Source organism: Melospiza melodia, chromosome 2, assembly GCF_035770615.1.
Source record: "Melospiza melodia melodia isolate bMelMel2 chromosome 2, bMelMel2.pri, whole genome shotgun sequence".
Lineage (NCBI taxonomy): Eukaryota > Metazoa > Chordata > Aves > Passeriformes > Passerellidae > Melospiza > Melospiza melodia.
In genome coordinates, this window is record NC_086195.1 from 86,175,438 (window position 1) to 86,190,279 (window position 14,842).

Consider the following 14,842-nt stretch of genomic DNA (forward strand, 5'->3'; position numbering starts at 1 on the left):
TGGCATTGACCATTTATCTGTCTAAAGTAAAATCAACAGCATAATGCATATACTGAAAAATAATTTGCATGATTGCATCTTGTTAAGCTAAGCAAACCACCTGTTCAAATAAGTAGGTCCTATTATAAACCAGATGTTTGTTCTTGCAAAAGCACATGGAGGATGTACAAGGTAACAAAGCACTGTTGTCCAACCTTTAGTCTTTGCCAAAACATGCAAACTGTAAATACCCTGCACAAATATACACATCATAATACTTCTAAAAAGGGCACTGTTTCACAATATTGCTGTTAAATGTGACCTTGATTAGTTTTCTCCCATTTCAGTCATTGGTGTTATTCTAGAAGTGCACCAAGCAAACAGAAACCAGAGAGTAGCTTGCAACAAAGCAACTGGGCTCTATCTCCACACACAGCTTGTGTCCTCAGTGTCTGCACTGTGTCCACACACTGCCTTTTAGAAGGCCATTTTTTAATGCACATCAAAGTAAAAATGCCCCCTTCTGTTAAGGAAAGGTTAGAAATCAAACTGGAACAGGGCAGCTACAGAGAAGCAAGACATCTCAGTCATGAGAAAGTGTTTTTCTCTGCCCAAGTATGTGATAATATTAAGGGCCAACGCTGACAATACCTCTTCATGAACTTAAACATCAAGTTAACCTAAAAAATTGAGTAGTGCTCATAGTAAGAGCATGCCCTCATTATCTGTATTCCTACAGGCAGCCATTACACCTACTCATTCTATTTTCATTTTCCTTACATAGCAAAGTTGGCAAGGAAAACGCCTCAAGCTTTCCCCCTGGAAAGCTTTTGAATTTGGCCTGTGCTCATAAGACTGTTAAACACTTCTGAGAGTCCCACCATCTTCTAATGCATCACTGTGGTACAGGGAAGTAATTCTACCTCTTTCTCTAGAGTAAAAAGACCCTTGTACCCGTGGAAATTAAGTGTATTTATAAAAGTATATACAAACTATTCCAGACACGGTGTGAAGCCTATCCAGCTCTGAGGTATCATTAATAATTAAACTGCTAAAGTATGCTAAATGCAGCCATTGGTGTGTTTTATAATCAGATTGCTGTTGTATATTGTGCCCTTTTTAGCACAAATGAAATGATATTTTAAGGCTTCAGAGACCTTGAAGTCAAAGTACAAATTCTGATGGGCTATAAAGAAATGAAAATAAGCCACTAGTTACCCTGTTTTTAGTAAGGAGAAACTTTTTTTTTAATTATTTAATAAAACTAAAGTAATGCATGAAATCCTAAGTCAACAGCCACCCAATACTGGAAAACATCAAGTTTTAGTCCCTGAACTGCCAATGACCCAATGAGACAGACTGATTAAATTCGCTGGGGTTTAATTTTTTTGAGGATTGCTTTCTTGCGTTTTTTTTTTTTAGGTTTAGTTTACTTTCTTCTTTTTGGTTTGGTTTCCCCCCAACACATTTCTTTTGCTATTCCATAATTAAAAGGTTGAAATGGCTAATAAAACACACCTACTTAATCAAGTCCTGGAGTTCTAAGAAACATTGACAAAGCATCATGTGCACCGAAACTTACTAAATTTTCCAAAACCAGGAAGGAATTTTTGAGATGGGGAATCAACGGGATGTCAAAGGAGAGCTTTCTTCCCAGCAATTAAACTTTCCTGAGGTTCTGATTGTCTAAGTACTACCTCTTTCATCATGACAGACTCTGTACATTGTCACCAAATTTTATAGGCCATCATTTAAATTCCTCTTAACTGAACAAAATGTTTATTAACATATTTTAGAGATACAGATCAAAACATCACAACTAACAAGGCTATTTGAGGACGAGTATTTAAGTATCCAGGAGTATTATTTTTCCATGTGTAGCGTCAGTATGGGACAACCACCTAACTTGGATGCCAAGTCTCTGACTCTTGCTGCTTTCTTTTATTAGCCTGGGGCATCTAATAATAGTATCCAACAACGATACACATACCACACTGCCCACCTGCATTAACAATACAGGGAACTCATTATTGCTTCAGAAGGGCAATTCCAGCATTGGCCTCATAAAAAAATCAGAAGAGAGGACAGTACAAAATAGCTTATCTCCAAGTTATAGTCCCAAAGAATAAACCCAGGAGAGCTTTATTCTCTTATCCTTACAGTAAATTACTTTTCTTGATTCAGAGCTTTAAGATTTTATTGCTTTTTAAGTTAGTGATGAAAGATTTAATCACAGATTTGTTAGATTTAGCCCCTCAACACAGGCTTTTCCAGAATCTTCAGAACCCCAGCAGGAGTCACAGTAGAAGTTTCCAACTACAAATAGTACTGGAAAAATGTTGGATTTACCATGGATTTCCTCCCAGTAATAATTCACAGCTTGAATTTAGCAATAAAAAAAATCTATCATCGTGTCCCCAGCGCCATCTGGGAGATCAGGCTTTTGGCAAAGAAAAATGGAGCAGCAATTGCCTGGCAGCACAGGAAATCAATGACTTCCCCACTCAGGGCTGAGCAACAGGCTGCTCCTGCCGAGCACAGAGTCATTCATTTCCCCTCCTGCCAGCAAAGCTGCTCTGTACATGGAGAAAGCAAAGTCTCTGCTACACCTGCAGGACACACAAACCCCCTCCTCTAAACCCTGACCTTACCAGGGAGGCTACACAATTCCATGTGTATATCCAAAAGGGGAAGGAGCGTGGAGATGGCGGTCTCTTGGGAGAGCTTCTGGACACAGGGGTTTTACGCTACACGGTAGGCAACAAAAACACCACTGAGTTAAGCTCAAGTCAAAGCTCATGAGTTGACAAAGGATTCAACTGAACTATGCCAACATAAGGGCCAAGAAAATCTGGTCACCCTTTTTGCCCCAGTAGTAGGATAATACTAGGTAATTTCAGGAATTAGAGTTCCAAAACAGGTGTAAAGGGGTTTTTTTTCGGTTTGTTCTAAGCACAGTCATTAAAGGGGAGTTTTAAATACAAAAAGATAAAAGTGGAGCACATTATCCAGGAGACACATGGGCTGTCTCTTCTTCCAGGCTGCACTTCTTCAGAGCTAAACAACAAGTTTATTTACATATAAAATACAAAGCATATGTATTCCCTTTTTACTGAGAGGGTTTGCAGGAACTGGAATAATCATTCAAGATCTTCTGTCAATGTCATAGCAGAAACCACCACTGACCTCTGTAGCTTTAAAATCTCAACTCCTTCCTCAAATTTACTAGTCTTAGTGCTCCCTGGAGCATGAGACAAGACAGAACAGGAGTTGAGAGTTTCCCCCAACACACACTTCAACTTTGCTGCAGAAAAACAGAATTTCACATCCACATTTTCCTCCAGGTCAAAGTTCCCAATGAAGTCATAGTAAGGAGATCATTACAGGCATGTACACAGTCACCAAGAACTGCACTACTGTGTGTAACTGGTGTCAGAGGTTACTGATACAAAACAACAGATAGAAGAGACTTCTGGTCAAGCCAAACTTGGCCCTGATTTGAACCAGTGCTCTGAATAAGCAGGCTTGTCCTTTGAACTGCCCTCTCTGAGATCAGAGAGTACTGCTGTAGCTGTTTCTGGAGCTGTGCCTGCACATCAGCCCCAGTAACTGCAGATGTGTTAGGGCATCACCAGATCTTGCTGAGCATTGATTTACCTGTATCAGGCAGATTTGGCAGCATCTCACAACAGCAACACTGTTTGCTGCTTATCTGTGCATCATTGAACCCTGGAATCTGTAAAAACACAGCTGTATTACAGCAGAAATATCATGGTCTCTAGCAGCTTCTAGCTTCTCAGGGAGACTTCTTTGGTTTAATAAGTTACATCTGTAAATGCAAATATCTGCCTTATTTCTCTAGAGTCACCATTGCTCTAAATCAATTCAGGTCACACTGAAATTAGCCTTGCCCTTCAGCAGGTTAAGAGCTTCTCCCATTTTGCTATAATTAATACATGTCCATAGAAAAATTACAAATAAAGTGAAAGACAAAAAAGAAGTAGGATTATTCTGTAATATTTTTCATGTCCCTCTATCCCCAAGCCCAATAAGAAGCCTCTCAAAAATCTCACTCTGCTGCAATTTAATAAGTCAGCAAAAAAGAGGCACTGCTTGAAGGTATTTCACAGAAGAAATAACATGAAACCTACAAGAGACTCCTCCATAAATGTGAGCCCCACAAATAATCCTACCTTTATTCCTGCAATAAGGAAAAAAGCTCATTAATTTTCTAAGCTTGCACCTTCTTCATTGTCCATTTTAGGTGCAATAAGATTCATCATTTAGTCACTCTGGAGAGCAGTAGGTCTGCATTTATCATGGTGAAACGCGTCCTCACTGTTCTTACAGTTTACGGAAAGCCAAGCGCAATGACTCATAAAACTGCTGCAAGAAAAAGCTGAAACAAGTTAACAGAATGAGCTTAAGTGACATCCTTCATCCTACGTTTCCGGCGTGCAGAGCCAAACCCACATCACACTTTCAGCAGAACAGATTTAGAGCTATTATTTATCATAAATGGCAAGACCTTCACCAAGGCCAAGTAATGTTTCATGGTGTTCCAGAGCTGCTGACAGACCTTAAGTACACTACAGGCAGTAGAAGGTCTGGCAGTATGTTCTAGAGCAAATGGGACTCTTTTCTGCTAATGTACAATTCTTTTCCTTCTGGAAAATTGTATTTTCTTCACGCTGAGAACCGTCATCACGAAAATTCTTACCTGTTTTCCATCTAGTGTGTACAAGCGTTTAACCACCCCTGAATCCAGCTTGATGGCATCGGTTATGTCAGTAAGAACCTGTTCAAAGGAATGTGCTGTCTTCTTGTTGAGCAGGATCCGGACTGCCTTCCGTGGCTTCACTCCGCTCCTGATGATAGTGACCAGTTTGGGCCTAATGAAATCCTTATTCTCTTTTGTGTCTGGAGCACCTCCTTTAGCAGTGGCAAGAGATGGCACTGAACGAGAAGTAGAAGTTGTCTTAACATTCACTGACCAGTTTGGGTTTACATTCTTTGTGTACTCCAGTTTCTTGAAGGGTTCTATGGAACCACATACATAACTTTCCCCTGTGGAAACAAAAGCAAAAGTCCAGCAAGTCAGATTGGAGAGGGAAGAAAAAAAAGAAAAATGCAGGAAAATATAAAAGTAAATAATTCTCAAATTATTAAATATTATTCTTATTATTCTTGGTCTACAGTGCATAAATATTGATCTCTTCCCTTCTCAGATGCTACTGACTACAAAATGAGTGATCTTTTAAAGATCATTCTTCAGCTAACTGTTCAAGAAATGCTGTTACAAAAATCCTTGAAAGCAGCAGTTTTCTTATCAGAAAACACTATTTGCAGTGGGGACCACTGCTGTCAGTAAACACAGTAAACAGCATTCGTATTTCACCAGCAGCCCAGCCCCAGCACATTATCACAGTACTCCCCCAGTCTTCATGCTTAAGTGGCCCACTCCTAAGAAAACATCAGGCTCCAAACATTTCAGAGGAAATACTATGAAATACTACCAAAAATTCAGGCTACAAATGATGTTTTATAAGAAGGTGGATAAAAGTTGGAAATTTTTTAACATTTGATTTTTTTTTAAAGCTTTAGGCATCATAAACCCAAGATATGTATAGACAAGAAATCTCCCTGTATTATTTACTGACTAAATATATATGTGGGGAAATGAAGACAAAGAGTAGCAATTAAAGACTTCTCGTCACAACAAATTTACCATGCAAAAAAGAAAAACAGTGGCTATTAGTTCCTCTTCCTGTTGGAGCACTATCTACAGTAAAATATTTTTGCAAATACCACACCCACACAACTTCTGGGGAACTAGAAATCAGCCAGAAAACCCAGCAACATGTAGATTAGCATCTGAATCCAGTCCAGCTGAAGGCTGCTGTGTAAGGGGCACCTGCTTGGGAACGCCTGACTCTCCCTTGAGCTTGACTGTACCTGTGCTGGTAGCAGCACTGGAGGAGTTGGATCAGCTCAGTGATCTGACTGAACATACCAAAGACACTACTAATTCTGCAGCATCAAGCTGATCCAGTTCGTCCTCTGGCTGAGGAAAAACAAACTAACAAGCCAAACAAAAACCAAAAAAACTCAAAGAAACCAATACTAGATCCAGCAAGACCACACCTTCTGGCAGCCTACAGTTCAATCACAAATAATGCAAGATCCTTTCCTGAACAATCCCACAGAGACATCTGAGATGTTTTACTTCTTCTGGGTTCAAGAGTTCACTCTATACTAACAGCAAAGAGGCCTTCATATCAGAAATTCAGCCCAGGGTAACAAAACCAGAACAAAACTCAACGATGCACCTTCTATGCCAAAAAACATGTAAGAACCAAAGATATTCCTAATGACCCTTACCTCTAAGGAAAGAGGACTCACAGTTCAATCATTAAAAGACAATTAAGTATTAAAATTAATTTCTGAACAGAAATTTTAAGGTTTCAAGACACCCAACCCAATTCTGGAGACATTATAGCACACAGAGTCACTACATCTAAAATGGAGGGAGGCAACACTGGGACTTGAGACTTGCATAAAGGTAGGCTCTTCCTTTTAGCCACTGCATATATCCAAGATAGACAGATATGTATATGGCAACATCAGACTAGAAGGGCTCAGCTACAGCAATGAGTGGTCAAACAGCGCAGGTTCTCTTTTATCCATGTCCTCTCCAGTTGTTCTTGTATTAGCTACTCAGTGCCAGGTCAGAATGCATCCACCGAACCACATCCACAAAATTAGAAAGTTTTAAGGAAAAAAAAAGAAATTCTACTATGATTAAGAATGTATTAAGATCAATACAATAAATACCTGCTCTATAAAATAATTTGCAGAAGTCTCTTAAAAAATTTTAAGCAAAATTTATTCTTCTCTACACTTGTGTTGGCTGTAAGCAGTAAAATCCACCGACAACCTTCTATTTTTTTGGGGGGGGGGGTATAAATCTGGATATTGAGGTTCAGCCCCATTACAGAAATTTTTCACTTCAGTTGCAGAAAATAACATTTATTTAAAAGCAAGTCTTCAAATTAAAACTCACTTCTCAAACGGTAGACTCATAAATAAATGTTGATACACAGTGTTCTCAGAAGATTTACATTTAATTTATTAAGAACTCTTTTGGTTCCCCTTCTTGAAAGGACAGCGTTCCACGTGATTTTTAATATCAGCTACATTTAAAGGTCAGATGGATTCCTTGTAGCATTTAACTGCACATCAGCTCTTCATTACAAAACTAAATTTATATAAATGATCATTTAAAAAGGACCACTAGAATCACTGAAGATTTGGGATTGTTTGAACATAAGCACTTTTGCCCTTTCCTCATTTCCAATGGTACCATATCACTAAAATATTTACACCAAGATAATTCTTTCCCTTCAAGAAGCTCATATTTTTCTAAAGAACACCTTGGAGGTAGAGCTTCCAAGGACTTCAAAGATGAAATACCTTTAGTAAGAACTATTTTATTTAGGCTAACAGAAATACAGATACTTCTCCCATAATGTTGTTATTTAAAACTATTTTAGGTATTAGCTAGGGACTGCAATTTTCATGCATGCCGGTCCTAAGTGGCAGGCCTGTAAGAATATAAACCTTTAACACCTCTGGTGCTGGTACACAGAGGAATCTCAAATAAAAGGACAAAAGGTCTTCACCTAGATTTTCATTCCCTTATTTTTCACCAGTACCTCCAGGAGAGAAGACTGCAAAAAGTTTTCACAAGGGGCATGACTTAAAATTCCAGTAAATCCATCTCCTGCTTTAGCTATTGCTTCTTCATCATCAGCTTTGAGTAACTGGCAGCTGGAAGAAGAAAGTAACAATCTCCAGACACTAGATTCCTAACAGAACAAGGGTTGAGAAGGATTCTTTGAAGAAACTAGATTAAGCAAAGGGCACTGACAACAAAGCCTATTTAACAGTGACAATTTGATTGCAGCTCCCCAGGAGAGGAGAGCAAGGGTTTCACAGCGCAGTCATCTGTCACTAATGGAATTTTGACTCTTGATTACAGTATCAATAGCCATTAGGAGAAGAAAAGGGGAACACCCAGTTGCTTCGGGAGATCTGGCATCTAGGAAGAAAAGTGAGTATTACACCTTAGAAAGTATCCCTTTCCTGAGAGCCTCTTCACAGCAACAGTGCAAATGAAACATGTACCACTGGAATCTTGCAAAAAAGATGCACAGCACTTGTTGGTCAGTTTCAAACTTGTTGGTCAGTAACCTTACAATTTAATTTGTATAAATGTTCAACACTTCTGGCAAATGCCATGTGGAACAATAAAATAAATCTTAACACTGAGAAATTATTCATAAAGCTAATCATGTGTGGAAGGGCAGATCCCAAAACATTGATTATGCTTTAAAAAAAAGCATACCTGCAGTTGCACATCTGTCAAAATTCAATACAACTGACTTATCAGAGACATGCAACACTGGAGGATAGTTCTTATGGGTCATGACAGAATTTCAAGGCTTGCTTCACTTATTAAATATTTGTAGAAATAATATCTGTGTGTACAAAGTGGTTGGTAAGGTCACATTGGATCAGTGCACGTAAGTACTGGAGCTTTCCTGACGAAAGTGTCTCCCTGCTTTCCACATTGGTATAAGCAGTTCATTTGTTTTCTTCAGCTTGCTGATATTCTCCCTAGAAGAACGACCAAGGCATCATCTCTCAAAAGCCATTTTTTGTGTTGCTTTTCTGTGCTTAAGGTGACTAAGCCTAAAATGGCTTTGTGAGGAAGCCAGTTATCTTAGGTGGAAACCCTGGAGAAGGAAGAGAGAACCTGTCTGAATCTCACAAACAGAGAGGGAACATCAACCCCTCTTTGTGGAGGTCAGGATTGGCCGATTTACGGAAAATAGTGTTGATTCCTTGGAGCACAGTATGTAGTAGGAATACAAAGTTATTAATTTATTAATTAGTAGTGATTTACTGGGGTCCATTTCCCCAACAGACAGGACAAGAAATATGTTAAGAGGACGGGGAAGGGACTAGCACCCAGCACTCCATGCCTAAGCAAACATGCCTTTCTTCACTTCTACCCTTCTGACTGTGCCTCACTATACTGAGCAGATTGCAAAAAGAAGATGGCCTGAATGAAATAAATTACTGATACTTGATAGCTCCCAAATGTGTTAGTTAATAGAACAATAACCTACTTTAACTACATTGCTGCTGCCTTGTCTAACTTGCTTCTTCCTGCAGGGTCTGAAAAAAAATGCAACCGTGCACAAGAGATGGAGCATCTACAGGAAATAAATCTGACCCACACATTTTCACCCAGCAATCAGAAGCACCAGAAACTTCAAATCAGATCTCCTCTGACCTTGGAAAGGACTTCTTTCACAAACTTATTTTCTTCTCAGTTCAGACTAAAAAGTTGGGATCATTTCCCTTCATCAAAAATACTTCTTCTGTCCCCTCAAATCTCTGTAGTCTTATTACAACTAAGATAGACACTGTAAACACTCAAAAAAAAGCCCACCAAAAATAATGTAAAGCACCTAGAATAAGAAATCACATGGACTTCCATGAAGCTGTTAAGCAAGACAAAAGACGATCTACAGGCTAATGGATGAACAAATAATGAAATAAATAGTGCCAGAACAACCCTCTACTATTTTATGCAACAGGATCATTCAGCTGTTTGTTTATTAAACAATATAAGGATTGCAGCCATTTCTGCCACAGGATTCAGTCCAAGTTTCCCTAAATTTGATAGCCCTGGATCAAGTCCATGGTAAATATCCAGGGTAAATTTAATCCTACAAACAAATGTCCACATAGATTCAGCTCTACAAACATTTAAACAGATACTTTACTATTATTATTTTGATAGCACATTACACATGCATATGAATCTTTCCAGCCCATCAATTCCCAGCTGCTGAGGTAGGCATGATCTAGAAAAAAGAAGCCATTAGCTCTAGAGAGCATCAGAGACCACGTCAATCAATTCCTACAGACTGGCCTGGCTGGGCTCCTCACCAACAACACCCGAGTGGCTGGCAGAGTCAAGAAGGCAGCAGGAATACTGGGAAGGAGAGGGAGAAGCTGAGATACAAGAAATGAGGTGACAGTAGGAGTAGCAAGACCCATGTGCAAAACAGGTCAGGAACTCTTGCAGCCCATCACTCCAGCAAGGAGATGCTGCCTTTTGAACCCTGCAGTGGCAGGCAGCTTCTCTGCTGCTCCGAGCACAAACTGCCTGCCTCCATCACGAGAGCCTTCCCGAGTCCTCATGTGACCCAGCATTTCCTCTGCCCTGCAGCAAGGTTCACATCTCCCAGGAGTTATTAGCCGGCTACAGCTATTACTGGATTTTAAAGCTGGCATATCTGCATCCTTTCAAACTGCTCCTTCAACAAGGTTTGTGGCTCTGAGGTAATCCCTGAGAGGTATTCATTTTTCTTTTTGAGATTATTCCTTGAAACTGTTTTTGCCATTATGCCTACACAAAACATGCAGACACAGACAGAAGTCTTTAGAATCATTTGGCAGTGCACCCAATATTGACATGTGACAAAATTGTTTCCCAGTATGCTCTCAGCCTTGTGGTCTGGGGCTTTCGGCTGGTCTTTGACTGCCAGCTCTCTTCTGCAGGGTTAACTTTGTGGTAGGTGTCGTAGAAATTTAAAACAATCATTTCTAATTCATACTCAAAACTCTGAGGTAATATTATTATAAAATTAATGAGAAAGAGATGCAGTTCTGGCTACAGATTGATACTGTGGTCTTTGTTCCACATAGCAGGACCCCAGGAGTAAAAACTGTAAATATTCTTTGTTTCTGAGTTACCTTGCAATGTTCATTGCTTATTTTGGGGGTAAGATCTCTCCACCTTTAAGGTTGGTTCCTCTAAGGTTGATACAGTTTTGGAAAAGCAAATATTTCTTTCCTGAAACTTCCTTTACAGCTAAAAAATTTAGCCTTCAAGAGCAACTTCATCTTTATTGTTTCTACATGCTTTGATTGCATGTCATGCCTAGGAAATAAAGTCACATCACATTATATTCAGAATCCATTCTTTAAACGTGAGAGGGTCCAAACAGCAGGCTGACAAAAAGAAGGAACTTGAATCCATTGCATTATTTCCTTCATGTAGGGTGACAGAAGTTACAGACCATGTGAAACTTTTTACAACAGCACCTGCCTTTTGTTATCAAATTCCAACAAATCTCACACACGTAAGTCTTAAGAAAAACAAAATTAAAAAAAAAAAAAAACAAAAAAACCCAAACAAAAAGGTGGGGGGGCAAACACAAAAAACCAAAACCAAACCAAAAACCCACAAAACCCCCGCATCTAGGGATGTCATTACTTTCAAATAAAGAGAAAAAGTGTCCATGCATCTCAAAATAATTGACATCACCAGCACACAACCATGCCAGCTCTGAACTGTATGCAGAATGAAGCTAAATATAGCTGAAGCAAAACAGCTCTTTTACAATCTTTTTCCTTTGGGACTGTACTTCATGCAGTTCTGTGTATTTAGCTCTGGGATGAAAGACAGTGGCTGCTGTCTCATTTCCCTCAAGAGCCTCTCTGTCTTTATGTACCACATGAGAAGGTAAGAGTACAGGAACTTCCTCACTTCCTCAGGCATAGAGACAAAAACCAATTCTAAAAATCAAGGCTTTATACACTTGCTTTACATTGGAATTGCCAAATCAATGTTTCTCCAATCACATAAATTCATAACAGTCTCAATAAATTAATTAGTGAATTCACACAGGAAGGGAATAGTCTCACCATGAAGAAAGCAATACTTCATATTTCAGTAGTTGGAGCACAAATGTCATTTGGCAAGAGGCAAAAATCAAGTGATTTTCCAGCTATTTAAACACAAAGCACAGCTTCAAGCTAATTAATGCTGCACCAGACGAGCCAAACTCTAATAAATTTGTATAGTAAGGAGTGGAAGAGGCTTATGCAAAAACCATCATTGAGCTAATAATATACGAACCCGTGCTCCACTGTGAAGTTCTGTGAGTGAAACAACCCACCCTGCAGTTTTATACAAATAAACAGAAGCCCCTTTTCAGATAGAATGAGGATGTAGCTCTCTCTTCTTCCACACAAAGACTGACTTCTGTAAGTCCCACAGTCCTAATGGGACAAGAGAACAAGACTGTCCTCCTTGAACTATACCAGGAAGGGAAGATGTATTCATTAGAAGGGTAAGGAATAAAGTCTCACAGGACAAAAAGAAATCCCAAATGCCTTCTTTAAAATAAACTTAGGCCCTTGCACTGTCATTCATTTTGACTGACTGATTAATAGCTGGTATTATTCTTCACTAGGATGCCAAAATAAACCAATCTTACAGGTTGCTGGATTTATTTTTGAATTCAGTTCTTTATTTTCAAAACTGGTTCTGACTGGCTGCAAAAGGACTGGGCAAATCAACATTAACATCAATGAAACTTGCTTCTTGTTGAGCACACCAATCAAATAAGCAAATGCACAAAGACTGCTTTTAAACAGACGTTGATTAATATTGGTCTTTCCTCCCCGAAATTGATTTTCTCTGCCAATTAAATATTGTCCTAACAAACATAGTTTTAACTGTGCCCTGAAATTGATAACATTGCTCCTCAGACCAGTATGCTTTCCATTTCTCTACAGCTCTGGCCCTAACCCCCAAACCTGTTACTTAGACTATCCTGCCCCTTCAATTTTCTTTCTGAAGCATCTTCGTGTTGCCCCCTACTTTCCTTTTCACACAAGGAAGATTATCAAGAATATCAGGTTCTCAGTACTTAAAAGCTTTCCTCTGCTACGACACAAAAAGGAGACAACCCAATGGTGGCTGAACACCTGCTATGCAAAGCTGCACTCGTCTTTCAGGAGCCACATTTGCCATTACCCTTTTATTCTTCTCGCTCCATATTAGCCTTATTCTGATCCTCTCATTACATCCTGTTACTGTAAGTTCTCTCACCTGGTGCTAAAAATGAAAATCACATAGAAATTACAATCTCTGTTACAATTCTAAATTGGCTGTCTGGTGGCTATCTATCCATTCTTTACTGGTTTGTCCATGGCACACAGGGGCCGGGGGGAGGATGGAAGCAAACGTGAATTAATTGTTCCACCTTTATTTTCTTGGAACACAATCAAGTACCGGCATTTGAACTTCATGGGTAAGAAATACTCTCATTTATAGCCATGTGATAGTCAATGCCTTAATACTCTGTACATTCTGATGTTTTACACTAGAAATCCACTGCAGCCCAGAAGCACTTCATGTTGGAAAACCTACTTTAGCTATTTGTAATACCTGAGAAAAGTACTATTAATTTTTTTAATTTAATATTCAAATTGATTAATGCTGACAGCTTCTTTTGGCAATAGAACTATCACTGAAGGAGTGATAAATTTGTTCTCAATGGGATAATTAATGACTGGCATGTCTGACATTTAACAGGGACCAAGAATTGTCGGTTCTGACTAAACCACTGGTGATGGTTTATACTGCAGGTACATGAGCTTTATTTACATACAGCCTAAAATCTCTGCAGCTTCCTGAAAGCAGGTTGTAGCAAGGCGGGTGTTGGTTCTCTCCTCACAAGTAACAAGCAATAAGACAAGAGGAAAGGCCTCAAGTAGAGCCAGAGCAGGATTAGATTGGGTATTAGGAAAAAATTTTTCATGGAAAGGGCGGTCAAGCACTGGAACAGGCCATCCCTGTAGGCTTCTAAGATGTGCAGATGTGACACTTAGGGACATAATTTAGTGGTGGCCTTAGCAGTTCTGGGTTAATGGTTGGACTCAATGATGTAAGAGGTCATTTTCAACCTTACCAATTCTATGACTGGGGAAAAGGGATATGCTACAGAGGAAAAAAAGTTTACAATCTACCCCAGCTAAATCAAGGCTACAATATTACTCTTTTAACAGGTTGCCAACATTTATGCCATGCAATGAGAGGCTAGTATTTTACTTAAGACATATTTACCTGTAGAGAAGAGGTAGAGCTCTTCGCTAGGCTTCAGAGACTTAAAGAACCAAAAAAACCCATCTGAACTGAATTTCACATAGGTTTCATTAGCACCACAGAACTTTTGAAGTTCAAAAGACCAAACTCTCACTGGTTTGACCTTGCATCTTTATGAAAAGAAGGATTAGACACAATCTTCAGGATACAGGACTATCAACACTATGTTGAAAGGAAAAGGCTAGACACGTTCAACAAGAAGGAAAGAAGTAGCAAGGCAACAATATTTCAAGGTGTCATTTAAGATATCCACATTTCTAGTCAGACCATTGAAAATCCTTCCTTTATCAATAAGAATACCATCACCTCTTTTTGAAAGATTTAAAAGATTAGACAAAGGCCGATTCAAACCTAACTCTACACCTCCAGATCCTACTGCTCACCTTCTACTAGCTGGTCCAAGGAGGAAACCTTCTTGGAGCCATCGATTGTGTAGATCGTTCTCACTCCTTGGGGCAGGTTCACATTGTCGGACAGAGTTCGGGTCAGGTCAGCCAGGAGCGCTTCGAAGGACCTGAAGCGGTCAGGGGAGATGGCGTATACAATCCCTTTGAAGTACCGGTCTCCGTTACGGTAGAAACGAACTTTCTTGGCTTTCTTCTCAGAGCTCAGGGTCTGTAGGGTGCGGGTTCGGTAAAAGCTGCAGTGGGCACTGTGGGTAGGGCTGGGCAGACCATTCACCCGGGACCCTCTGCCATATCGCTGAGCTTTGTCACGCTCATCAAAATGCTCCAGCTCCATATCTCTCCCAAGGGACATCTTGGAAGTTCAACCTAAGGAATGCACAAGAGGACAGAAAAAGCTTAAACTTAGAAGTTTTAAGGGAGC

General features: G+C 39.6%; 1 protein-coding gene across 3 annotated transcripts in view; it reads right to left on the reverse strand.

The window, feature by feature from the left end:
• The window catches only part of DCLK1 (doublecortin like kinase 1), a 237,122-nt gene that overhangs the window by 218,925 nt on the left and 3,355 nt on the right, over positions 1-14,842 (reverse strand). For all 3 annotated transcript variants that reach the window (XM_063149170.1, XM_063149171.1, XM_063149174.1), the window contains exons 2-3: positions 14,398-14,787; positions 4,700-5,046 (exon numbers count right to left, since the gene is read on the reverse strand). In XM_063149170.1, the coding sequence (XP_063005240.1) occupies positions 4,700-5,046; positions 14,398-14,773 (723 nt within the window). In that variant the 5' untranslated portion in view covers positions 14,774-14,787. The remainder of the gene's footprint in view (positions 1-4,699; positions 5,047-14,397; positions 14,788-14,842) is intronic.